General features: G+C 34.4%; 1 protein-coding gene across 5 annotated transcripts in view; it reads left to right on the top strand.

The window, feature by feature from the left end:
- The window catches only part of NAA15 (N-alpha-acetyltransferase 15, NatA auxiliary subunit), an 80,431-nt gene that overhangs the window by 31,679 nt on the left and 22,561 nt on the right, over positions 1-26,191 (top strand). For all 5 annotated transcript variants that reach the window (XM_073892275.1, XM_025874215.2, XM_025874213.2 and 2 more), the window contains 12 exons: positions 1,566-1,670; positions 4,537-4,694; positions 5,510-5,644; positions 6,865-7,018; positions 10,577-10,696; positions 12,248-12,343; positions 12,493-12,599; positions 14,599-14,671; positions 17,333-17,502; positions 18,694-18,846; positions 19,382-19,510; positions 20,362-20,575. In XM_073892275.1, the coding sequence (XP_073748376.1) occupies positions 1,577-1,670; positions 4,537-4,694; positions 5,510-5,644; positions 6,865-7,018; positions 10,577-10,696; positions 12,248-12,343; positions 12,493-12,599; positions 14,599-14,671; positions 17,333-17,502; positions 18,694-18,846; positions 19,382-19,510; positions 20,362-20,575 (1,603 nt within the window). In that variant the 5' untranslated portion in view covers positions 1,566-1,576. The remainder of the gene's footprint in view (positions 1-1,565; positions 1,671-4,536; positions 4,695-5,509; positions 5,645-6,864; positions 7,019-10,576; positions 10,697-12,247; positions 12,344-12,492; positions 12,600-14,598; positions 14,672-17,332; positions 17,503-18,693; positions 18,847-19,381; positions 19,511-20,361; positions 20,576-26,191) is intronic.

Genomic DNA, 26,191 nt, shown 5'->3' on the forward strand with positions numbered 1-26,191 from the left:
CAGAGGAAATAGTAGGGACAGGTATGTTTAGATTTAATAAATAAGCTCATTTAAGATATTAGAAAAATTTGCTTTAGAACTTTTGTTGAGCTGGAGAAATTTGATTTTCTTACATTAAGCTTATTTAGAAAGTGTCCATTTGGTCCTTAGCTTATGAGCTAGCATCTTTTTATTCAGCATTGTATCTTAGTTTTTTAGGACAGTCATGTTTAAGACATGATTTGTATATTGTGACGTTCTGAAAATTTACATAGCTTTTGCCTATGTGAGGGTAGAAGATTGGACAGTGAGATGTTGGTAGGGTAAGAGGAGAGTGTGTAGCTAAACTTGTGAAGACGCATAGGAAAACTAAGTTTTCGCAAGTCTGATTTGTACAGTTAGGAAAAATGGCTCTTCAGTAATTAATTTGATAATCTCTTAGTATCGAAGAAAAGGGAGAGAGTAATAGTTCTGTATCGGCTCTCTTTATTCCTGTGTATTTTTTACTATAATAAAATTGAAGGTGGAAAGCAGGGGGAATAAAACCACCTAAATTTATCTCTTTTTCTTCCTTGTTAAGAAATAATTTTTGTTAGGTGGATGGTATGTTGTATGAAGTGCCGTAATTTAATTGAAAGTATTTTAACAGTACATAAAATGATGGTTTGTCTTAGACTCACTGGCAGTACAGAGTTTCGTTAATTAAGGTACTTTAAGATGTTTGGTAAAACTTGTATGAATAGACAGGGCGCCTGGGTGGCTCAGTCATTAAGCGTCTGCCTTCGGCTCAGGTCATGATCCCGGGGTCCTGGGATCGAGCCCCACATCGGGCTCCCTGCTCCGCGGGAAGCCTGCTTCTCCCTCTCCCGCTCCCCCTGCTTGTGTTCCCTCTCTCACTGTGCTTCTATCGAATAAATAAATAAAATCTTTGTATGCTTCGTAACATGCACGTTATAAAATTAGAACTCTTTTTTCTTTTCCTAATCTGAGAATTTAGTATTTCTCTGAACTCTGTTAATCTTTTGATTGTAAATGACAGGTGCCTGACGTTTCTTTGTTGTGTGTTTGGTAGTAATCCCAAAGAATCATTTAAAAATTTATGAAAGTCAGAAATGTTAGACAATTTATGTGGGTGGTTTAACCATTGAACAGTGAATTTAATCTTAATATAACTTGAGTTCACAGAAATAAAGTCTGTTTTAAGGTAAAGTTTTCTGTACTTTAAAGGAGTGATTGATTATATGAGATGACTCCATGGAATTCCCTTGAAAAACAGTAATAGAGTCATTGTATCTTGTTAGCACATGAATTACCAGATAATCATGCATCTTTGTATCTTTTTATTTAAAAAAAAAATCTGGGGATGCCTAGACTATAGAAATGTGTGTTTCCTTGGTTTGTCAAATTTTAAAATATTTTAATTCTGTAGAAGTCCGAATGTTTTCCAGATAATCTTGAAAGTTTAAGTTCTTAGGGTAATGTAACATTTGTTTTTGAGATTCTGATTACTTCTTTGTTGATTATTTTTAATGTTTAATTACTTTCTTTTTTCTTCCTTTTCTTTCTCTCTCTTTTTTTAAAAACAGAAACCCTGGCTATGAAAGGATTAACATTGAACTGTTTGGGGAAAAAGGAAGAAGCTTATGAATTGGTTCGTAGAGGTTTGAGAAATGACTTGAAGAGTCATGTGTGTATCCTTTTTGAGATGCATTTAAGGATTGGATTGGGGTGTCTTAAGCTAAGACAGCAATTTGGGAGTCAGAAGTCTTAGATTCCTCTTACTGTGTAATTCCAAATTAAATTGAATTAACAGCTGTCTTCATGAACATTTTTATGTACCTACCCTGTTCTGACATTTCTTCTGTTCAGATAAATTGGACTTTCCTTTTAAAGTACATTAGTCCCACCTTATCCGCAGTTTCACTTTCTGCAGTTTCAGTTACCCGAGGTCAACTGCGGTTTGGAAGCACATGATCCTTCTGACGCGTTGTCAGGTCAGTAGTGGTATTACACTACGTCACAATGCCTGCTTCATTCACCTCACTTCATCTCATCACGTAGGCATTTTATCATCTCACATCACAAGGAAGAGGGTGAGTACAGTATATTTAAGAGAAAGAAAGACCATGTTCACATTACTTTTTATTACAGTGTATTATAGTTCTATTTTGTTATTAGTTATTGTTGTTAATCTCTTACCATGCCTATTTTGTAAATTAAACCTTATCATAGGTATGTGTGTATAGGAAAAAAACATAGTTATACATAGGTTTCAGTACTGTTGGTTGTTTCAGGCAGTTTTTGGGAGTCTTGAAACCTATCCCCCACAGATAGGGGGGTACTATATTTATGAAAGCTCTTCCATAATTACAAATAAAGAAGCACCCTGCAAATTTTATCATCATTACAAATTTAGAAAAAAATATACAATAGGAATAGTAGACAAATAGTATACTGATGAAGGGCACAGGCTTTGGAGTATGCTTCCCTTAGGTTTGAATTTCACCTCATCTTTTTGGGATCTTAGGACTTAGTTTCCTAGTATATAAAATGAGGATAACCGTATCCATCTCACTGTGGTGTGAGGATTTAATGATGAAATATATTAGATGTTTAACATAGTTTCTGATAATGCCAAGGTACTATACCAGATAAATTTTAAGTGTGAAGTTAGGAACAAGTACAAATGTCTGAAGGAAGATAGAGAAAAAATTGTGGGTTGCTCTTTTTTAACAAATATTTCTTTACCTATTTTGTGAGCTGATACAGTTTTTAGTGCTGAGACACTTAGAATTTGAGGTGTTTACCAGACCTCTGGCACACTACAGATGAAGAAAAGTTAGGGATTTTGCTGTCGAGGAATTTACAGTCTGGTGAAGGAAGGTACTTACTGGAAGCATATACAGAAACATGTTTGAGTATTACATAAAGCATTACAGCTTGTTCAAAAATTATCACTAATCCAGTAAAGCAGAAATGAGTTGGGAGTAAGCAGAAATTCTACGGTAAAAAGGACTAATTAGTAAGACTGTTGTAGATACTTTTTCATCATTTTTAATGATTGGGTAGTATTCTGTATGTATTTACTTAAATTTATTTGTGTTCCTCTTGATGGATATGTTTCTTTAAATTTTTAGAAGTGTTAAACCCCTAAAGTGTAGATTTTTAGGAGGTGAAGTTTAGAGGCAGTTAAAAGATAGCAGTGCTCGAGAGGTGATGACATCCTGAAATAAAGGTAATGGGGGCCAGATTATAAAGGGTAGTGTGTCTTAGGCTTTTAAAAACATATACCAGCCAAATGAGAACATTGTGTTAAGCTTTACTTTGTCATTTATAGTATGAAAGCAAGGATTTTTCAAATAAAATTTATGGTATTAAATATGTATTTTCAGTTACATGTGCCATCCTGGACATTATGTATTTAACTGACTCTGTTGAGGATCCCTGGCATAAAAGTTGGTAGATTGAAAAGTTTAAATCTGATCTGAGAGAGAAACACTACAAGTTTCTGAAAGGGAAGTGAATTATTTTCTTTTGATTTTGTGGGGTTTTTTGTTTGTTTGTTTGTTTGTTTGTTTTTAAGAAAGGTTACTCTGGAGAGCATAAAAGCAGAGAGACTGAAGGTAGGAGGATGGGTGACTGTGCAGTAATCAAGATCTAAAGTGAAAACGACCTGTATTAGGGGAGTGGGATTATTTACATATTCCCCCCTTTATAGCATCTTTTACAACCAACTATAGTTTACTTATCTCTGCCCTTACTAGACCTCAAATTTTTTGAATGCGGGAAATAGTCCATTTTGGTCACCTACACCCTGATTATTAAGATATTTTAATAATTATTTGCTAAGTGAATTTTTATCTTATATGTGGTTTTTATCTTCTATGTTGACTTTTAGGAACTTTGTACTGCACTAAGCATTCTATACTAAGGATCTTGTTAGCTAAAGAAAAGTACATGATGTAAAATAATTATGTCATGTATATACCCATTCCCTCTTTTTTCTTTTAAAAGTAAAGATAATTCCAGGGGCACCTGGGTGGCTCAGTCGGTTATGCATCCGACTCTTGATTTTAGCTCAGGTCATGCATGATCTCAGGGTCCTGAGATCCAGATCAGTGATGCAGAGCCTGCTTGGGATTCTCCCTCTCCCTCTATGTACTGCACACCCTCCCCATCCCCACTCATGCGCATGCACGCTTGCTCTCAGTAAATAGATAATTCATAACATTTATTGAGCATTTATTTTGTATGAGTCTTTTCCGTTTAGTTATGAAACTATGCTGTATAGACTTTCTATTTACATTTTGTAATTGAGGAAACATAAGACTAAGTAACTTACCAAGGTCACAGCTAATAAGACAGGTGAGACATATTTTCTTTGGCTCAAAAAGCTGTGTTGTTTTCCAGCGTGTTAAACTTCTATCTATATATTCTCTCCCTTTTTTAAAAAGCTTAGAATTTTATAAATAGCTGGAGTTTTCTGAGTTTCTTGAGGAATATTATTGGAATATTATTTCTTGACTTGTAGGTTGTGTCCTTAACTAAATCCTTTAGGTTGGCATGTTTATGGCCTTCTCCAGAGGTCAGACAAGAAATATGATGAAGCCATTAAGTGTTATAGGAATGCGTTAAAATGGGATAAAGACAATCTTCAAATCTTAAGGGACCTTTCTTTACTGCAGATTCAAATGAGAGATCTTGAGGGTTACAGGGTAAGTAAAATAGCCAATTGTTTTATTCTAAGGGGAAAGTAGTATTAAAATATTTAAAACTTTTTTGAGTACTTACTGAAAACAAAATTTTCCGTTCTTAAACAATTTAATTTAATCTTATTCATCTCTTCCTAGTAGTGATTGTGTATATTATGACTGGACTAATCAGATTTTTAAAATAAGTTATTTTACTCTGAGGCAGAATTGGATTACTGTGTAGAATGGAGTTAATTCAGTGAAAATTAACATTGATGTTCCTCAAATAGGCAATGCCTTTGTCTGCTATTAACATGTAAATACAACATTTAGTTCTCACATTTTTCTGGAAAGCCTGTTTGTTTCTTCTTTTTACCTCCATTGAGACTATTCTTTGTGTCTGTATTTTAACCCTTAAATCAGTCTATTAATTTAGATCTGTATAGCCATGTGTAGTACCTGCTCAGTTGTTTTCTATAGATCTTAACTCAGTAGTTGGGCTCTGTATTTTTAAAAAAGTTTTTCTTCTGTACTCTTCTCCATCCTGTCTCTCTCTCTCTTTTTTTTAAGTAGTTCAGGAAGTAATAAAGCAGTCTGGTCTTAAGTTTTAAAACAGTTACAAGATTATCTTGGAGGCTTCATTGTACTTCTTACCAAATATTGTTTTGCTCCTATAAAGCTACACAATATGGATGTCTGAAGCTGTTTTCTGTTATTATTCCCAGGATTGTGTTGCAAATTGCTCAGCATTGTTGGGTAAATTAATATGATCTTTTTAGGAGCATTTGCTTTCACTGTAAACCTAAGAAAAAAAAATGTGTTTTTTTTCCCCTTTAAAGGAAACGAGGTATCAATTACTTCAGCTTCGCCCTGCACAGAGAGCATCATGGATTGGTTATGCTATTGCTTACCACTTATTAGAAGATTATGAAATGGCAGCAAAGATTTTAGAAGAATTTAGGAAAACACAACAGGTAACAGCCAGAAGCCAGACCTAGTAAACTGGGTCTAATTCTAAGTATAATGATAAAAATGAAGTGTAAATAGACTTGCAAACTCTTTATTTTGAAATAGTTTCAAACTTCAAGAAAAGTTGCAAGAATAGTACAAAGAACTCCAGATAGGAGTTCAGTCACATTAACTGATTATTAATACTTGACACATTTACTTTACAATTTCTATTATCTGCTTATCTTTTTAAATTTTTTTCCTGAAACATTTGAGAGTAATGCAGATACCATGATCTTCTACTCCTAAATCTGTCATTGTGATACTTCCTAAGAATAACTCTATAGTTATTAACTCTATACACAGTATGGTGTAGATTATCAAAAAATTAGGAAATTTAACATTGATAGACTGTTATTATCTAATCCACAGTCCATATTCAAAATGTATTAATTGTCCTATTTATATCATTTCTAAGATTTTTCCCCCCATTACTGGAAACATACTTTGTATTTAGTTATCAATTCTTTCCAGTCTGATTTAATCTGGAAGTTTTGAAGACTTTGTATTTCATGACATTGAAATTTTTGAAGAGTACAGTAAGTGCTTTGTAGAATGTCCATCAATTTGGATTTCTTTGCTGTTTCTTCATTATTAGATATAGTTAAGAATTTTTGGCAGGAAACTACAGGAGTTATGTTTAGCCCTTCTCAGTTCATCACATTGAGAAGCATAAGGTCTGTCTGTTCCATTTAATTACTTGGTTAAGGTGGTGTCTGCCAGGTTTCTTTACTAAAAAATTGTTACTTTTTCCTCTTTGTATTTAGTAAACAGTTTGAGATTTTCTTGCCTGTTCTTCATCAAACTTACCACTAGTTTTAACATTCATCGATTATGATTCTTGCCTGAATCAACTGTTCTATGATAGTTGCAAAGTGGTGATTCTCTAACTCTTATTTTTTCTAGATTTATTATTTGACATTCTGTTAAGTAAGAGCTTTCCTTTCTCCCCCATTTACTTTTTATATTAAGGACTTAGGGATTCTTACTTTATTCAGTGAGTTATAAGTTAATATTGTCATTTTTTTTATTTAGTTGCTGTGTAGACAGATATTTAAGAATTTTTAGAAAATGAATTTTATCAGTTATTATCCTTTGATTTCTTGTATGTATTTTGAGTGTATAAGCAGTTTTCCATTACGAAAACAAAATTCTTACTGTTAGTGTTCCTTATATCCATATATAGACATCCCCTGATAAAGTGGATTATGAATATAGTGAACTCCTTTTATATCAGAACCAAGTTCTTCGGGAAGCAGGTCTCTATAGAGAAGCCCTGGAACATCTTTGTACCTATGAAAAGCAGATTTGTGATAAACTTGCTGTAGAAGAAACCAAAGGTATTTTAAAAAATTTTTTATTTTTATTTATTTATTTTAAGATTTTATTTATTTATTTGAGAGAGAGCCTGTGCATGCACAAGTGTGGGGGAGGGGCAGAGGGAGAAGCCTACTTCCCGCTGAGCAGGGAGCCTGACGTGGGGCCCTAGCCAGGACCCTGGGATCATGACCTGAGCCAAACCAAGAGTTGGACACTTAACTGAGCTGCCCAGGTGCCCCGAAGGTATTTTTTTTTTTTTAAAGGATTTCATTTATTCTAGTAATTAGTTATGACAGAGAGCAAGACTAAAAAATCTAGTTGCTGCTGATACTTGCATATAATTCAGCATTTTGGTGATAGAAAATCTATTTCTTGCTCATACACACTGAATAATTTGTAATGTCGGAAAATATACATTTCAACAATGGATATTAATATAAGAAAGAATATTTGCAAAAAATAAAATCATTAAATGAAGTGACTCAGGATTTTTTTCTTTAAATGTCTTTGGCTTGAAGATATTAATAGGGTTTAATCAAGACACAGGAGGTAATTGCTTAATTTTATAAGACAGGAATAAATGTCTTAGGAACAGCTTATTAGCAAAACTGAATGTGTTATTGACAGTAATATTTATTGATAATCAGTCTTTACTGAAGTATATATGAGGCAATTATGAGGTCTTTCTAGTTTATCTGGATGTCTTTCTGGACATAGAATATGAATTGAAACCAGAGATTTGGCTTTATGTGTGTGGATTGTGATAAGAGGGGTAGATCCCTAAAGATCTCCGGTGTTGCCATTTATTAGAAGGCCAAGAAAAAGGAGTCTCAGTTTTAAAAGTTGAGGAACTGATTATAGAAAATGAAAGAAGAATAACAAAGTAACTGAAAATAGAAGTATTTTTCTAAGAATTACCATCTGAAATGTCTCTTTGCCTGGCTTAGTCCAGGGAACTGATGTTTGCTGGTTTCAGATTCCTTTGGCTCTTGTTGAAGTTGAACACTAAAAAAGTGCGATACTTGAGCTTGCATAGTGGATATAACCATTATTTGCCAGATGCGCTTTCCGCAGAGGATAATGCAAGAAAAAAAATGGAAGTCTCTACCTCTGCTGGAGCTCACTTGTGAACTATAGATCCAGAACAGCCGTCTTTCATTTGAGTTGATCATCCCTTAACAATCTATTATAAAGGGAGGGGATTTCTGACTTTATAGAAAGATCACAAGATTGGAAAAAACTAGTTCGGGTTCCTTCATTGGCTACTATAACTAGCTGTATGACCAGTCACAAGGCTTGGACCTTGGTTTCTTTATCAAACTACATGATAGTTTTCAAAATACTCTTAAGTACATTATTTCATTTGATCCTTTTGATAACTGTATTAGTGAGAAAGAATGACAGGTCAAGTTAGGTGAGGATTCAGAGTTGATCAGTGGATTTTAGGAATTTGGAAGTCATTGGTGACCTTAACAAAAGCATCTTCTGAAAATTTGGAAGGAGGGTGGTAAAACCCCAAACAAACCAGCTAGAATTAAATGACATTGGAAGTCAAGGAATTAAAGAGCATGCATGGATGACTCAAAAGGAGGTTTGTTGTCTAGGGAAACAGGTAAGTGGGGTGGTGCTAGATGAAATGGAATACAGAATCAAAAGGTTTTTTACAGTATGTGCTTATGCTCACTGGAGAATGATCCAGTAGAGACAGAATATTTAATACAATAGGGAAGATGTGATCTAGTGGATAAGTTGAAAGATCAGCTTTAGATAATAGATAACAGTATGAATAGTTCATAGTAGCAAGAGAGGGTAGAATATATAGGCAAATAGATATATAGATGTAGTGGATATTTGGGAGTTCTCTTCTAATTGCTTCCATTTTCTCAGTGAAATAGGAAACAGCCATCAGTTCATTCCAAAAAGTATTGCTACTTAGTGAGTCAGGTGATGGGGACCGGATATATAAAGAGAATAGAAAGGAACCGAGAGTAGAACATTAATCTTTGGAAATTCTAGTAATAAAGGCATTGTTAGTGGTCTGAATAATTTGCAAACTTCTGGAGTGGGTGAGTGGGTATAGTTAAGCAGAAAGTTTCATTGTTAATTCTTATACCACCAGTTCCTTCTACAAAGACAAGGTGGGAGAGAATTAAGGAAAGGAAATGTTGGATGGGTGTAATGTAGGGGAGAAAAGTTGCAGGATTTTTTGTTCTCAGTGACGTAGGCTTTTGATTAGTATAGAGCAGGTTTGTCAACCTTGGCACTGTTTTGGGACTGAGATGTTGGGGATGGAAGTTTCCCATATGTTGTAGAGCACTTAACAGCATACCCTAGTGTCTGCCTGTCAGAATACGAGTAGCACTACCCCATCACTTATTGTGATAACCAAAAAATGTCTCCTGATATTGGCAAAAGTGCCTTTGGCTGAGAGCCACTGAAATAGACGTTAAGAATATGGGCTTTTTTAGCCAAATTACTTGGATTCAAATCCTGATTCCAACAATTAACTATCTGAAAGTCCCTCAGCAAGTTTACTTAAGTTCTCTCTGCTTTAAAATGATGAAAATAATAGAGTTTTGAGAGTTGAATTACTTAATGCATGTGAAACATTTAAAAGTCACTGGCAAACAGTGAACACTCGGTAAATGTTCATTTTTATTGTCTGATGAGAGCAGAGGGTGCAGGGGTGAAGTCAAGCATGGTTTGAAGATAATACCTTTGGTGGATGGAAGCCTGTTAAGGATAAGGAAAAGTGTACCTGAGCAGTGTTTGAGGCTCATTTGATTTTGGAGCTCATAGATTTCTAGTGAAACCGGTGTCTCTGTCTGTTCAGCTAATGACCTGCTTCCTTTTGTGAGAAGGTGTGTAACAAGCAAACATTTGGGATGATCCAGGTCTTAAAATTGGTAAATAAGGGAGCCTTAGGTTTTGAGACTGATTTTGATATTTGGGGCTGTTAATGTCATTTAGGGATGAGATTGGCTATGCAGCCCAGAGAAAACCAGCAGTGAGTCTATGAGTTACTGCAGGGTCTGAAGAAAAGGGAATGGTTTTTCTGTAAGATTGAAGGTTAGGATTAGTGAGACAAGAATAAGCTAAACAAGACAGTTAAGCTTAAGGCAAGATAGGTGCCCTATTTAGTAGTTGGAAGAGCTAGAAAAAGCAGGTTTGAATGTGGCCATGACTGTGAGCTGCTATAGCTGAATCCTTTTATAATTGATTTGGAGATCATAAGGTTAGAGTGTTGGATTGGATCAGTAATTCAGACATGAAATTATCTGTGTTAGGCATAATTAAGCAGTAGATGGCGGCTTGGTGACTGTGTTTAGAGAATTTGGGGAATAGCCTGGAGTTAGACAATACCTGAATAATTGAGGATGTGGAGAGGATGGCATTTCTACATAAGAACTTCAAAAAAAAGAGACAATTACATGGTAGTCTTGTTGAAGGGTATTGGGAATTCCGGAGGATACCAAATCCACTTCCCAACATTGAAGAGGTTTTAAGAGGAAGTTTAAGGAAAAGTTTTAAAGAGATAATCAGAAGATATTTAGTTAATTAAATTTGTTTTTCATCAGGGGAACTTCTGTTGCAGTTAGGTCGTTTGGAAGATGCAGCTGACGTTTATAGAGGATTACAAGAGAGAAATCCTGAAAACTGGGCCTATTACAAAGGCCTGGAAAAGGCACTCAAACCAGGTAGTATTGTTTAAGATGTTTTAAGTTTTTAATTGCTCCCTTTATGGATAAATATTTTATTAACTCATTGAAAAAGCATAACTAGAAAAATGGTTAAGAATTGGTTCCAAAATCTGAATACATAAGTACAGTTTTAAACTTCCATTTAATATGACAGATTGAGCATTTTCTGAAACCTCTCTTCTACACATTTATAGAAATAGTTGAAAGAAGAATTTCAGAAACAACTTAAAAATTCACAAATGGCATGGCAGCATAAAAAATGGAAAGGGAAATTCCTACTGACAGAAATGTCTCCTTACTTACAGAGATGTCTCCCTAAAGGAAAGAAGCAAGCTTAACTTCTGTGGCCACAGCAGCATGGCCTGCCAAGGGCACATGAATGTAGCCAAGCTGAAAGAACAGTACTGCTTCCTTTGTGGGAAGAGGGACTCAATTTCCATCAGTCAAATGAACTTGGGTCCAGAGACTCTGCCCACAACTCTCCTTCACCCTCTCCCATGAATGGAACCCACTTGTGAGGACAGACCCAGAAACGTCATTTACAGATAGGGTCCTTAGCCAAGGTGATCTGATTTGAGGCTGTCTCCCTCAAGACCGGTAGTGAGCCATTACTGATATGTTGATATATACAAGAGAAACCTTGTAACAAAGAATATTTTACTACTATGGAACACTATCACAGGAATGGTAATCATTAGTACAGCAAAAGGGAGTAAATGGAGGAATCTAAGATGAAAAAAGGAAATTGCAGTCATGAAATATGAAAAGTTATGAGAAAGTACCAATTAGGAATCTAGGAAATGAAAAGCCTACTTATTTTTTTTTTTAAAGATTTTATTTATTCATTTGAGGCAAAGAGATACAGAGAGAGAGAGAGCATCAGTAGGGGGAGAGGCAGAGGGAGAGGGAGAAGCAGGCTCCCCGCTGAGCTAGGAGCCCGATTTGGGGCTTGATCCCAGGACCCTGGGACCATGACCCAAGGTGAAGACAGACGCTTAACCATCCTAGCCACCCAGGCACCCCGAAAAGCCTATTTATTGACACAAAAATCTTAATAGATTGAATGGAAGAGGGTCCACAACTGAGAAGTTAGTGAACTGGAAGATTGAACTGAGGAGAGCTCTCAGCTGAGAGTAAAAGAAAATATAAAAGAAATATGGAGAAATGGAAGATTAGGGGATAGATCCAAAAGCTCTAAAATAAAGGATAGGCTGAAGAGAATAGTAGAGAAGCAAAGGAAACATAATAACCAAGCTTTTCTTAGAACTAAAGTTAACTGAGTCCTTAGATTCTGAAAGGTACCTAAAGCAGAAAGGATAAAGAAAATTATGTATTTTAGATGATTATAGGTATTTAAAATATGAAAATATTAGAAAAATATTGTAAAATGATTGTTGGTATGTTTAGGTGGTTAGATTTATAAATTTTCTTTTCACCTTCAGCTTTTCTGCTTAATAAGAATTTATATATACTTGGAGAAATTTATAATTTGCTAGAAAACACATACAAGTTATAATTATATATAAAAATTATTTTGTTTGTTTGCAGCTAATATGTTAGAACGACTAAAAATTTATGAGGAGGCCTGGACTAAATATCCCAGGGGACTGGTGCCAAGAAGACTGCCATTGAACTTTTTATCTGGTGAGAGTAATTGCAAAGGAATGAAAATGATGTAGGGTTTACAGTTTGTTTTCTTGGTTTTAGGTATATGAGTATGCATATTAATATTAAAGTATGCATTTTAGAGTTGTCTGGGTAAATGCAAATCAACAGAATTTTTTTCTTCCAAGGTGAGAAGTTTAAAGAATGTTTGGATAAGTTTCTAAGGATGAATTTCAGCAAGGGTTGTCCACCAGTCTTCAATACTTTGAGGTCATTATACAAAGATAAAGAAAAGGTAAAGCCAAATACCACTTTTTCCCCACTATCATTTCTCCGCTCAGTATTTGGAATCGTTGATTCTTGATTATCTGTGTACATAGTACACATTTTGTGAATCTGCTGTTTTCCTGTCTTGCGGTTTAAATGCTTCTGTACCTCTTACTTTTCATCCTTTTCTCTTTTTAATCAAGTAACTTATTATTTCCTTATTTTCTCTTTTATTTCTGCCGTTTACTTTGAGTCAGTGTAGGTGTGAAAAGTTGGTAAAGTAGTGATTTCTTCAGTATTTTCTCTAATCCTTGTTCATGGTGAAAGTCAGAAGTGATATTTTAAACTAAGGTTTAGCTTAGTAATCTTTCTTATTTGGTAGAAAAAAAAATTCTGTCAGCAGTTTGTTTGCTGTCCTAGTAAGTTAACTTACTCTTTTAGCTATGTATAATAATGCTCAAATTGCTTATTAAGAGGGTGTTTTAATTTTGATTATTTTGCTTGCAAGTACAGTGACATCAAGGCATGTTGGTTGGATAAAAATAAATCAGTTACAGTGAAGAATCAGAAAGATGGGACTAATTAAACATGCTAAACACTTTAAGCACAGAAGGTGTGCTTATTTTCCAGTCTTTTGTTGAGAGGCCCAAGGTATGGGCTTTATTGATGACGTTCACTCTTTTTTTTAATTGCATAAATCACATTCATAAAATGTGGTCTGTTGTTTTCAGTATCAAAAGTGTGGGAACGCTTGATTATAGCGTCTTGATTATAGAAGCCTATATATTAATGATTTCCCCCTTTATGGTTGTATTATTGAAACCTGAATTTGTTAGAAGTATCTGATTTATCCTTGAGTCTTTCCACGATATTCAACTTAAAACAGTTTTTTCTTTTGTTCTCATTAAGTTTGCATAGTATTGAATTAAATTCTGTAATGATGATAATAAATGCAACTGATTCAAACAGGTTTGGGAAAACAAAACTTAGTAAGCATGTAGCTCAACTTGTGGGAGCAGAAGAACATGGGCGCACCAGAATAACCTAGCTGTGACCATTCAGTCCTCACAATTTTCTGAGGTAATGGAGAGAGCTGGTGTTAATCTGTTGAATTGGTGAAGTCGAGGTCATTTAGGAGAGCTTCTATAGTAACAAATCCATTATAGATGGATTAAGTGAAGAAGGGAATTAATAAATTAAAAGTATTCACAGATCTCTTACAAAGCCAGGAGCAAGTGGTATAGTCATGACTCAGGAGAAACCAGAACCTGGACATCCACTCACTATCCTGGATTTCAGAAACCCACCCACGTTCCTGTTTCAGTTTTACTAATGCTTTCACTCGGATTCTAAAATTGAGAGTTGATGCTCTTATGTACTTTTGGAATTTCTCTTTTCACGTAGTTTTTAATTCTTGATTCCTAAAGGGCAGATGTTAATTGTGGGTGTTACTTATGTGAATTGAGATAAAAATGAACCAAGATAAGAGTCATCCACAATATTACCTACAGTATTACCTTTTTTAATCCAACCTTTTCCTGATTTCTAGCTCAGCTTGATGCTAGCAGGGAAGGGAGTGGCCAGTAAGTTTTTAGAAATTTATATCTTTTTTTTTTTAAGACTTTATTTATTTGAGAGAGAGGGAGAGCACGAGCAGGGGGAGGGGCAGAGGGAGAGGGACAAACACACTTGCCGCTGAGCGCAGAGCCTGACGTGGGGCTCAATCCCAGGACCCTGAGATCATGACCTGAACCAAAATCAGGAGTCAGGCACTTAACGAACTGAGCCACCCAGGCACCCTGAAAGTTATATCTTAATACCTTCAAAAATACATGGTTTACTTTTAAGTTTTTATCCATAGGTTAAGAGGTTTTATAAGAGGGTGTGTACGTGAGTGTGTGTGTGCATGCGTGTGTTTTGGAATGTTGATGTAGCCCTTTAAAATAGTAAATAACATGTTTTGTACAAGAATGGTAACTGCATGTATATGTATTTTATTAAAGTGTGCTTGTGTGTTTGTACTCTAGGTGGCAATCATAGAAGAATTAGTAGTAGGTTATGAAACCTCTTTAAAAAGCTGCCGGTTATTTAACCCTAATGGTAAGTGCTCAAGTTTTATGTTTTAAAAACATTTTGAAATTTTTAATATATTATGAAATTATTAATCAGAAGGTCAGTATTCATTATTTAGACAGTAAGCTTAGCATATTTAAACTTTTTTTAAGATGGAGATGCATTAATTTGCACATTGTGTGAAAATATGTGGTTAAGAGAATCATTTTACTGGAAAAAAATGTAAAATTTAAAACATTTACAAAACTAGATCTAATCATACAATGATCCTCCATCATTTACCCATCATCCAGTTTCAATAATTTTTAACTCATGGGAAAACATATTTCATATATTCTTACCTACTTCCCTCTTTTCGCATGTTATTCTGAAGCAAATCCCAAACATCACATCATTTTATCCATGACTATTTCAGTATTCTAACGATCATAACCAAAGTATCATCACCACACCTGAACATTAATACTTTGTTAAGATCAAAGAAAAAAGTCCATGCTTACATTTCCAGTTATCTTAGAAATGTCATTTTTTTTTTCTTCCCTGGCTTTGAAGTTGTTTGAGGATTCATATGAAATCTGTACTTCGAGTTTGATATGGCTCACCTCTCATAAAAAATCTATAGGTTTTCTATTTGCTCTTTTTCCTGCAATTTATTTGATTAAAAAATTGGGTTTTTTTCTTAAGTTTTTCTACAGTCCACATTTTGCTGAATAGACTCTTATGGTGTTGCTTAACATGTTATCCCTCTGTCCTCTGAATTTGTTATAAATTGGTAGTTGGATGTAGAGCTGTGCTGTCTAGTATAATAGCTATTAGCCACATGTGACTATTAAAATTTTTTAAATTAAATAAAATTAAAAATTCAGTTCCTCAGTTGCAGTAGCCACATTTCAGGTGCTGCTCAGTAACTGTGTAAAGCCAGTTGCTACTACCATATTTGCCAGGGCAAATACAGAACATTTCCATCCTTGCAGAAACTTCTAATGGACAGGTCTGAGTAGAGGATTAATGAGATTCACTTTTTTTGGTTTGTTTCGTTTTAAATATAGGGGGTGAGCAAGGTGGTTATTTCATGGGTGGAGGGTGGTAGTATATTCTTCCATCAGGAGGCATTTAGTGTTTGTTTTGTGTGTTAGCAACTGTCAGGAATTACAAACTGGTGATAGTCTATCATTCATCTTCTGTTATCTTTTTTTTTTCATCTTCTGTTATCTTACAAGAGAAATTTGCCTTCCATCTGTTACCTGTTTATCCAGTATTTTGGTTTTTATATAGGAAAAGCAAGATAAATGCTGTTTCTGTCCTCTGTTTCTCCTACTTTTTGTTGTTGTTGTTCTTTACCAGTTTTCAAAATAATGAATTCACTCAGTAGCATCCTTCAGAGGTGCCAGGGCACATTTTAAAGGTATTATGAATTCATGGGTTTAAACATACTTGATGTTTTAAATCATTGCAGTTTCAAATGGCTCCAGCCTTCACATACCATGGTGTAGTAGTTGATAGCTTTTTTGCAGTTTGGTATGACAAGATATTCCAGCTCATCTGGTACACTGCCCATAGCAGACCTGGAATCAATTGTTTTTCCAAAGGAGCCCTGGTTCTTACAGTGGGAAACCCCAGTATGGGACCTGGGGTGCTCATTGCTTTTGGGTTATTGTTTCTAGGTCTCAGATTAATTTTAATAATACTTTTTAGAAGGCGTTACCATGGTTTCATTGGTTAATCATCATGATGTTCCTTTGATTATCAGCATTTTCCTACATATTTTACAAATGTGGAAGAGGTTCAATGACATGCCCAAGAATATGCAGCACTTTAGTTGCAGATCTATCAGATCGGGAGTTGGTGAGTTCCACTCCTATTGTTTGTCCACTGAGCCATCCTGCTTTTACTAGGATAAAAATAAGCAATCTATTGCTTTCTTTGAAAGCAAATAACAGTTCTTAGATTTTAGATATTGGTATTTAAAAAGTATTTTATAATGTGTGGGTTGTATATTTAACTTACACATTTTCTTGTGAGTATATAAAAATTATGAACTAAAATGTAGAGTAAGCATTTTTACTTAATCTCATTTTTTGGGTATAGTTTTTACTCAGCCTAAATTACACATCATTGCATATCAGCATAATGTTAGAATATGTTAATATAATCACCCAAAACTCAACCACATCACAAGTATATTTATGTATAGTTCAGTACATTAGCTAGAAACCCAATTAAGCAGTCAGGCCTTTTTTTTTTTTAAACCTCACATTAATGGAAAATCAAAATTTCTTCTGATACCTTTTTCGCCCCTCATAAATAATATCCTGATCTTAACACTTTCATAGTACTAGCACAACTTGTCTCCCTCATCCCTGCCCCCCCCATTCCTTTCAGTTTCTTTTTTTGGGTAATTTTTTATATCTTTGATCTCATTTATCTGCCATATTTATTATATAAAGTTCTTACTAAACTCAAGGTAATGTGTTAGGGGCTGTAATGATACAGAACAGACAACATGGTCCCTTCCAAAGATCTTATGAATTTAAGGATGGTTTTATAGCTAGATACATAAATAAATGGTTCAAACTACTTTTCCTTATTAATAAAGATAAAGCCATTTGGAGGTGGGTACTCTCTTAATTATGTAATGACTAATCTTGGTTTATTTCCTCTCCCACCCACCTCCCCCACTTTTTAAAGATGATGGAAAAGAGGAACCACCAACCACATTACTTTGGGTCCAGTACTACTTGGCACAACATTATGACAAAATTGGACAGCCATCAATTGCTCTGGAATACATAAATACCGCTATTGAAAGTACACCTACATTGATAGAACTCTTTCTTGTGAAAGCTAAAATCTATAAGGTAAAAATCTTCCCTCCCGCTTTTTTTATAAGGTAATGAGTCTTATAAAAACTTTTTTCTGTAATTTGTAGATTCTAAAAGCTGTAATAAAAATGATATATTTGATGACTCGTAAAACCTGGAATAAGTATAGAACATTTCTCAGTCTGATTACTTTTAGATTTGTCATGGTCATAATTTACTCATTTATATCTCTGTATACACAAAGATATACATACATGCATATGGTTATTCAGAAATGTGGTTATTCATATTACATATTTTTATACATTCACACATTTCTGGTTATTTTCTTGATTTTAAGTAGTAACAGTATAGATACTCTAAAGTAATTTGCTGTGACGTTTGTTTCTGTTAACACTTGAGTATGACCATGATCAGTATCTGGTAATCTTAATGAAATGAAACTGAAGATTTTACTATTTTACTTGTCTTCTTAACTTGGTCTTACTTGAGAATCTCCAGTCATATGTTTTAGCATCATCTTAAAGTTGACTCTTCTTTTTCTTAATACAAATACAAATTAGTAATAATAGCTCTTAAGGAAGAGATTATAAACTTAAAATTTATTTACCAAAAATAATGAAATTAAGTATTATTTTAAAAGCACTTTTCAAGGCCAGGTTATGCTCATTTGTTTTGTGGCTTTGACAAATGGACTAGTAATGTAAATTAAAACACATTGTGGAATGTCCAGTAATAGGCAGTAATGTTTCCCTAGTTGCTTTAGGTTAGAAATTTGGCTAATACCTTTGCCTTTTTTTTTTTAACTTTTCAGTGTTGATGAATAATTTTTTAAAATAGGCATTGTTGTATGTTAACAGAATTTCCCTGATATTCAGCCATGATGCCTTTTATGAACTTTCTGTTGTTCTGACTTAAATATATTAATTATTTATTCTTAAAATTCAACCATTGTTTTTGAGTATTCATTATGTGCCAGACACTGATAAAGGCAGTGAGGTGTAACAGTAAACAATATTATTAAAACAAGTCTTTACTGTCAGAGAGCTTGTATTCTACATGGCCAGAAAAGTATCAAAATGTATGCATCTACATTGATTAGGGTCTTAAGATCAGTCAGAAGAATACCTTTTTTTTCATTTGTGTTTTAGTTACTTATCAGTAGATAACTAATTACCTGCATAGTAAAATTAGCATACTGACCGGTTTATTTTGCTTTTCTATAAGCATGCTGGAAATATTAGAGAAGCTGCGAGGTGGATGGATGAGGCCCAGGCCTTGGACACAGCAGACAGATTTATCAATTCCAAGTGTGCAAAGTACATGCTAAAAGCCAATCTGATAAAAGAGGCTGAAGAAATGTGCTCAAAGTTTACAAGGGTTTGTACAGCTAGTGTTCTTATGAATAGTTTATACTTGTATATCTTGCTTATTTTTCAAAATTTCTTTCTAGTATTTTTAGTATCAAAATAGGATTTTAATTAAATTACCTTAGGAGAAAGAAACTGAAATCAATATTAGTATAAAACATAATTTTCTTTTTAGTTGGTTGTACAGTGGGTTATTTAACTCTGATTTATATTGATGTATATTCAGATGAATTTTTAAGGGTGAAAGGAACTAATGTTAATTGACTACCCGCTGTGTGCTAATGTTCTCTTTCTTATGTTATTTTCCAACCCCAGTTATGTAGATCTTTTGATTATTTACAAAGGTACATTTTTTTTCAGTGATCAGAAATATAATTCCAATTTCTTACACATAATAACAGTTCCCTCTTACTCTGAAAACAGTTAAAAAGAAAGTTATTTTGAAAAAATTCAAATCAGTTGACCATATTTTCCTTCTTAAATGCTATGGTGAAATGGTGTATTTGGTAAGAAATGGTCTTGAATGCATATAATTTTTCATATAGGAAGGAACATCAGCGGTAGAGAATTTGAATGAAATGCAGTGCATGTGGTTCCAGACAGAATGTGCCCAGGCTTATAAGGCAATGAATAAATTTGGTGAAGCACTTAAGAAATGTCATGAGATTGAGAGAGTAAGTACCATATATATATATGAGTTTCTCATTTTATTGTAATATATTGAAGGTTTTGGACAACTATAGTTTTTTCTTTATAAATCACACTGAGTGATTTCTAAATATCAGTTCTCACGTTTTTTCAGTTTTTTGATGGAAATGTTATAGACTACATTTTCAGCAGACTTGCCCATTGTCTACTCTTCATGTGAAAAACTTGATAGAAAGTTTGTAGCTTGGCTATGTTTTTATTGATGTTGAATGTTTCAAATTGCTGCTCCATCTTCAGTAATACAAAGCTCATTAAGTTATCCTAGAAAGCTGTTTTGTTAAGGGGTTGATTGGTGATGTATACCCTTGATAGTCCTAAGATACAAGCTTTGAGTCCTTTTTACAGTATTTCTCTAGCCAGCATAACATTGTGTAGGACTCAAATTTGTATTTTTAGAAAAATTACCAAATACTACATATAGTCTTTGCAGGTCCATTCTAAATATAAAAACTGAATGTTTAATGTGTAAATGTACTACATCATTATGTATATTAATAAATTATGTTTGATTTGTCATGCTAGCTTTAAGTATGATTTAAGGAAGGAATAAATACATATATTTCAAATCATGTGTTTCCTTTTCATTCACCAAATAATTCAGTGCTTGGTGTATGCCATATACCGTGCTAGGGGATACCAATTATATTTGCTTATTTGTTGTGCAAAGTATTTATATGGGGTGGTTGTAATTTTTAATATCTTTTTATTTTGCTAATATTTTCATGCATAGGAAAACAAGTAATTCCGAGAGTTTGAATTCTGTAGTTTTCTTTGACATTGTCATACCTCAGTATAATAAAAAAAATAATTCTGTCAGCATTTTATAGAAATCACTGATGACCAGTTTGACTTTCATACATACTGTATGAGGAAGATTACCCTTAGATCATATGTGGACTTACTAAAACTAGAAGATGTACTTCGACAGCATCCATTTTACTTTAAAGCAGCAAGAATTGCTATAGAGATTTATTTGAAACTTCATGACAACCCCCTTACAGATGAGAATAAAGAACATGAAGCTGATACAGGTATGATATTCAAAGATTTCTTATTATTTGCTATGGTGTGTATATGTGTCTTTGTATTTTTGTGTAGCGTAGATTTTTCTTGAGCTTTTTTAGTGAGCACTTTGTGGGAAGATGTTATACAAGCTTAGAAAATGATGATGGACATTTTGTGGATTTCCCTAAGCAATAAAAGAAAAATACTGTTTATACTTTGTAAAGTTAAGCAAGAATTTAATTTGTAACTGATCATTAGCTTTTAAGAAGTTGAATCTCATGAGTTTAACATTTAAAATCTGGTTTATTCAGTACTGTAAATTGCTAACTATCATTAGTGTCGGCACTCTACATTAGTGTTGGCTGTCAGTATATCTAGTTACTCTATTCTTCTTTGTAATAGTTATTTATAATTAACCTACTGAAAGGTGAAAATTGCTTGAACATTAAAAGCCAGTTTGGAATTAAACTAATAAGATTGCCTAATAATTTATCATTTGGCCAGTTTTTAAAGTGTTATTTTTATATCATGATGCCAGAATGTATAGTCTTCCCTAGGGAAAGGTTCTCAGAATAAAAATGATACAGGCATGTAGAAGGATATAAATATACATCCAAATATTTTGTGAGTTGTTCATGGCAAAAATGTTACATGAGGTGGCGGAAAAAGTGTGTCAGATTTTATTATTCAGTCCTAAGCTTATTCCTCTTCTGAAAAGTTATGGTTGGTGGTTTTCTGTAGCCTTCTTCCTGATAAAGACCTTTGGATCCTTTTGTTAATTTTTATTAAAATTTAAAATCACACATTGAAACCCTTGTATAGATTTCATTTGATGCTCTACGTGTTGTTGCTTTAACTAGAAAGAAAATGCCAGTAAGAATCTACAAAACAATTACAGTTGAAGCTGAGAGCTGTGATCCTGTGGCTTCTTTTTTTTTTATTTTATTTTTTTATTATGTTAATCACCATACATTACATCATTAGTTTTTGATGATCCTGTGGCTTCTTTTATCTTTCTCTTCACTCCTCCTGCCTTTCTCCTCTTCTTCAGATTATTCAAATAATAGACAATTAACTCTATACAAAGTTAAAACAATTCAGAAATACACTGGCAAATGTGAAAATCCCCTTTCACTAGTCTCCATACCCATAGATAATCTTCTTTCAAAGGTTATTGCTATCTCTAGAAAAGGTTCAGTTGCCTTTGTACACAATTACATATTTCAGTTATATGTGTACGTAAACTCCACACACACATATCAGGGCAGTTCTTTGAGGTTGTTTGGTTTACATTTGTTTTATTTTTCTAGCCCCATAAATGAGTGATATTATTTCCAGTATTCTGCAACTTAGACTTGTTTTTTCATAGTGTTGCTCCATATCTGGACATAACTTAATACAATCATCAGTCATTTTAAAAGCTATGTAGGAACCTATGTGGGTTTTTTCCCCTCACCATTACAGTGCTATAGTAAATGTCCTTGTATATCATTTTGTACTTGTTTATTTAGCGTGGATTGTTAGAAGTGGAAATTCCTGGGTTAAAGAGTATAAAAATTTGAAATAGTGTCAAATTGCCTTCCTTAAAAGGTTCATCAATTTTTATTGCCACAGTATTGAGCTTATCTTTTCCTTTATTGCTAACATAAAAAATTATCCATCTTTTACATTTTCATTATTTTGGGGAAAATATCTGATTTATAATTCCCAGATTATTTAGAAATTTATTTATTTATTTTTAGAGAAAGAGAGAATGCGTGTGTGCATGTACATCTGGGGGGTGGGGCAGAGGGAGAGAAAGTCCCAAGCAGACTTTGTGCCGAGCGTAGAGCCTGACTCAGGGCTCGATCTCACAACCACAAGATCATGACCCAAGCTGAAATCAAGAGTCAGACACTCAACTGGCTGCACCACCCAGGTGCCCCTATAATTCCTAGATTTTTTTTTTTTTTAAGATTTTATTTATTAGAGAGCGTGCACAAGCAGGAAGAAGGGTAGAAGGAGAAGCAGACTCCCTGCCGAGCAGGGAGCCCATTATGGGGACTCGATCCCAGGACCCTGGAATCATGACCTGAGCTGAAGGCAGACACTTAACTGACTGAGCCACCCAGGTGCCCCTAATTCCTAGATCTTTAAGAATGGAACATCTGTGTATGTTTTCATGTGGCCTTTGGCTTTCTTGTATAAATTGCCTGTTCATGTCTTTTTCTCATTTTATTTTTCAACTTGGTTTGTAGAAGTTCTCTGCATGTTCAGGACTTTAATCCAATTGTTTATGTATTACAGAAATTTTCTTCCTGTTTTACTTTGGTCTTTATGGTAGATGTATTTTATTATGGAAAAGTATTATTAATTTATATGAGATAAAATTTCTATAGTCTTTTGTGGCCTCTAAGACTTGCATAGAAAGGCTTTTTTACTTCAGAATTTAAAATATATTTATTTTAGAAGATACTTATCTTCTCTGTTTCCTTACAATATTTTTTATGTTATGCTAATCAGCATACATTACATCATAGTTTTTGATGTGTTCATGATTCATTGTTTGCATATAACACCTAGTGCTCCATGCAGTACGTGCCCTCTTTAATACCCGTCACCAGGCTAACCCATCCCCCCACCACCTCCCCTCTAGAACCCTCCGTTTGTTTCTCAGAGTCCATAGTCTCTCATGGTTCGTCTCCCCTTTCGATCCCCCCGCTTACAATATTCTGTTATGTTTACAGTCATCTGGAGTTAATTTTTTAAAGATTTATTTATTTATTTTGAGAGGGTGGGGGGAAGGGTAGAGAGAGAGGGTGAGTGAGAATCTCTAGCAAACACAGGGCTCCATCCCATGACCCCGAGACCATGACCCCAGCCAAAACCAAGAGTTGGATGCTCATCTGACTGTACCACCCAGGCACCCCTCATCTGGAGTTAATTGTTATATAATGATGTGAAGTAGAATGTAGCTTATTACCCCCAGATAGATGGCTGACTCCTCAACAGTATTTTTGATATGTTGTCATATTCCCCACTGATTTCAAAAGGGGCGCCTGCCTGGCTCAGTCTGTGGAGCATGCCACTCTTGATCTCTGGGTTGTGAGTTAAAATCTTTAAAATCTTAAAATCTTTAAAAATAAAAAAATAAAATGCCACCTTTATCATGAACTTAACTGTGAAATACAATGTAGTGGGTTGTGGGTATGATGTCTGGTTCCCACATACATCAAAAATTCCCGTAAAGACCTTAAACTGTGGTATTAACATTAGTATACAGGTTTCTGTTTTTATGATCTCTTTGTCTCTTCTTAAAATCTAATACTCTGTCTTTAGAATTTTCTTGCTTTTATATGAACTTGCTTTTATATTTGAACTGTAGAATTACCTTGTCAGAAAGTTTCTTTTGGAGTTTTGTTTTGTTTTTTTTAAGATTTTTATTTATTTATTTGACAGAGAGAGAGAGAGCAAGAGCAGGAACACAAGCAGGGGGAGTGGGAGATGGAGAGGCATGCTCTCTGCTGAGCAGGGAGCCCAATGTGGGGCTAGATCCCAGGACCCTGGGATCATGACCTGAGCCGAAGGCAGTCACTTAACCGACTGAGCCACCCAGGTGCCCCTCTTTTGGAGTTTTTAATTTAAATTGCATTTGAGATACAGATTACCATTTGGGGTGGGGATATCTTAAATAATATTGAATCTTTGCGTACTAGAATGCATTGTATCTCCTATTTCTGTTTTAGTGTGTAATATAGCTTTGGTGAATTTACTACTAGCATCATCTCTACATGTCTTTTTTTTCCATTACAGTATTCTAAATGAATATTATCATAGTTTTTGTTTTGTCAAGTTGGTATCCTTATTGAACTCTGATATTAGGTTTAGTAGTTTTTTCAGCTGATTTTTAAAAAATTGTCTGTGGGGTGCCTGGGTGGCTCAGATGGTTAAGCGTCTGCCTTCGGCTCAGGTCATGATCCCACAGTCCTGGGATCGAGTCCCGCATCGGGCTCCCTGCTCCTTGGGAGCCTGCTTCTCCCTCTGCCTCTCTCTCTCTCCCCCTCTCCCTCTCCCCCTCTCTCTGTCTCTCATGAATAAATAAATAAAATTTAAAAAAAATTATCTATGTAAGCTGTTACATTAATCTGTAAACATTGGTAGTTTGTTTTCTTTCAGTATTTATACCTCTTTTTTATCTTATTGCATTGGTGAAGGTTGCTAAAACTGCTAATTAATGGAAACAGTAGTATACTTGCTGCCTTTTTTATCTTTAGACATAATGTTTCTAATGGTCCACCATAAAGCTTACTATTTGTAGTAAATATCTGGTAGTTACCCTTTATTTGGTTGAGAAGTTATTTTTTGCTTCTTAGGTTTTTATCTTTTCAGTAAATTTTTTTTTTTAAGATTTTATTCATTTATTTGACAGAGACACAGTGAGAGAGGGAACACAAAGCAGGGGGAGTGGGAGAAGGAGTAGCGGGCTTCCCGTGGAGCAAGGAGCCCGATGCAGGGCTCCATCCCAGGACCCTGGGATCATGACCTGAACCTAAGGCAGATATTGAACGACTGAGCCACCCAGGCGCCCCTATCTTTTCAGTAAACTTAAAAGAGTCTTACTAATGTGGCCAGATTTATTTTGCCTTTTTATGTGAATGTTGATTTGGCTGTATAGAGTAGTCTAGGTTTAGGTGTTATTTGCTGTGTATACACATATATGCATGCGTACACATACATATACACACCAATTTTTTATTTTTAATATAGTACAATATTCTAGCATAGTAGAATTCTCTGGCTCCTTCTAAGCGAAAAATTCTGATCTCTATTATGTTCACATAAGTAAAAGGTAATTCATGTAAAGTTGAGACCGTGCTTATCCAGATAAATAGTGCTACATTAAGTGAAACAGGATTTGAATTCTTAATTTCTGTATTAACTTCTGATGTGGTTATTCCTTTCTCTCTTTTTGTAAGGCAACTCTATTATTATGAACTGGGTGAGTCCTTTCAAGGCAGTAGGAGATAATATAGAATAAGATCACAAAATAGCCAGTGGGCCAGATCCGTACTGCAGTTTGATTTGATAAATGAAGTTTTATTGGGACATAGCCTATTCGTTTATGTATTATTTATGGTGAATTTTGTGCTACAGTAGCTGAGTTTAGTTGCACCAGAGACCCATGCTTACAGAGATGAAAATATTTAGTATCTGGCCCATTATAAAAAAAGATTATTGACTCCTCGTGTAGCATAGTGGAAAGAAAGAGCCCAGATTCTGGAGTCAGTGAAGTGGATTTAAATCCTTGTTCTGCCTTTTGTTATTACTCTTGAGTTAATATTTTTCCTCTGAAACCTCAGTTTTCTCATACATATAATAATATTATACTCTCTATATAAAATAATATTACACTCTAATCAATGAGATTATTGAGGATATTAAGTAAAATAATGTATGCATGGTATCTGGTATGTAGTAAGGAAGCAAGTGGTAGCAGTTATTTTACAAGTCATTAAAAGGCCAGAATTTTTGTGGTTATTCATTTATAAATGTCTTATACTTCCAGAATGTAATTTTTGGTCCTTGTTTGAAATTTCTTTTTTAGTAGTAAGGGCTTCTTTACTAGGAAAAAGAGAAACCGGCGTGTATTTGTTTTTGAAGGT

Source organism: Callorhinus ursinus, unplaced genomic scaffold (genome assembly GCF_003265705.2).
Source record: "Callorhinus ursinus isolate GAN/ISIS: 27379988/994484 unplaced genomic scaffold, GSC_fseal_2.0 scaffold4, whole genome shotgun sequence".
Classification (NCBI taxonomy): Eukaryota; Metazoa; Chordata; class Mammalia; order Carnivora; family Otariidae; genus Callorhinus; species Callorhinus ursinus.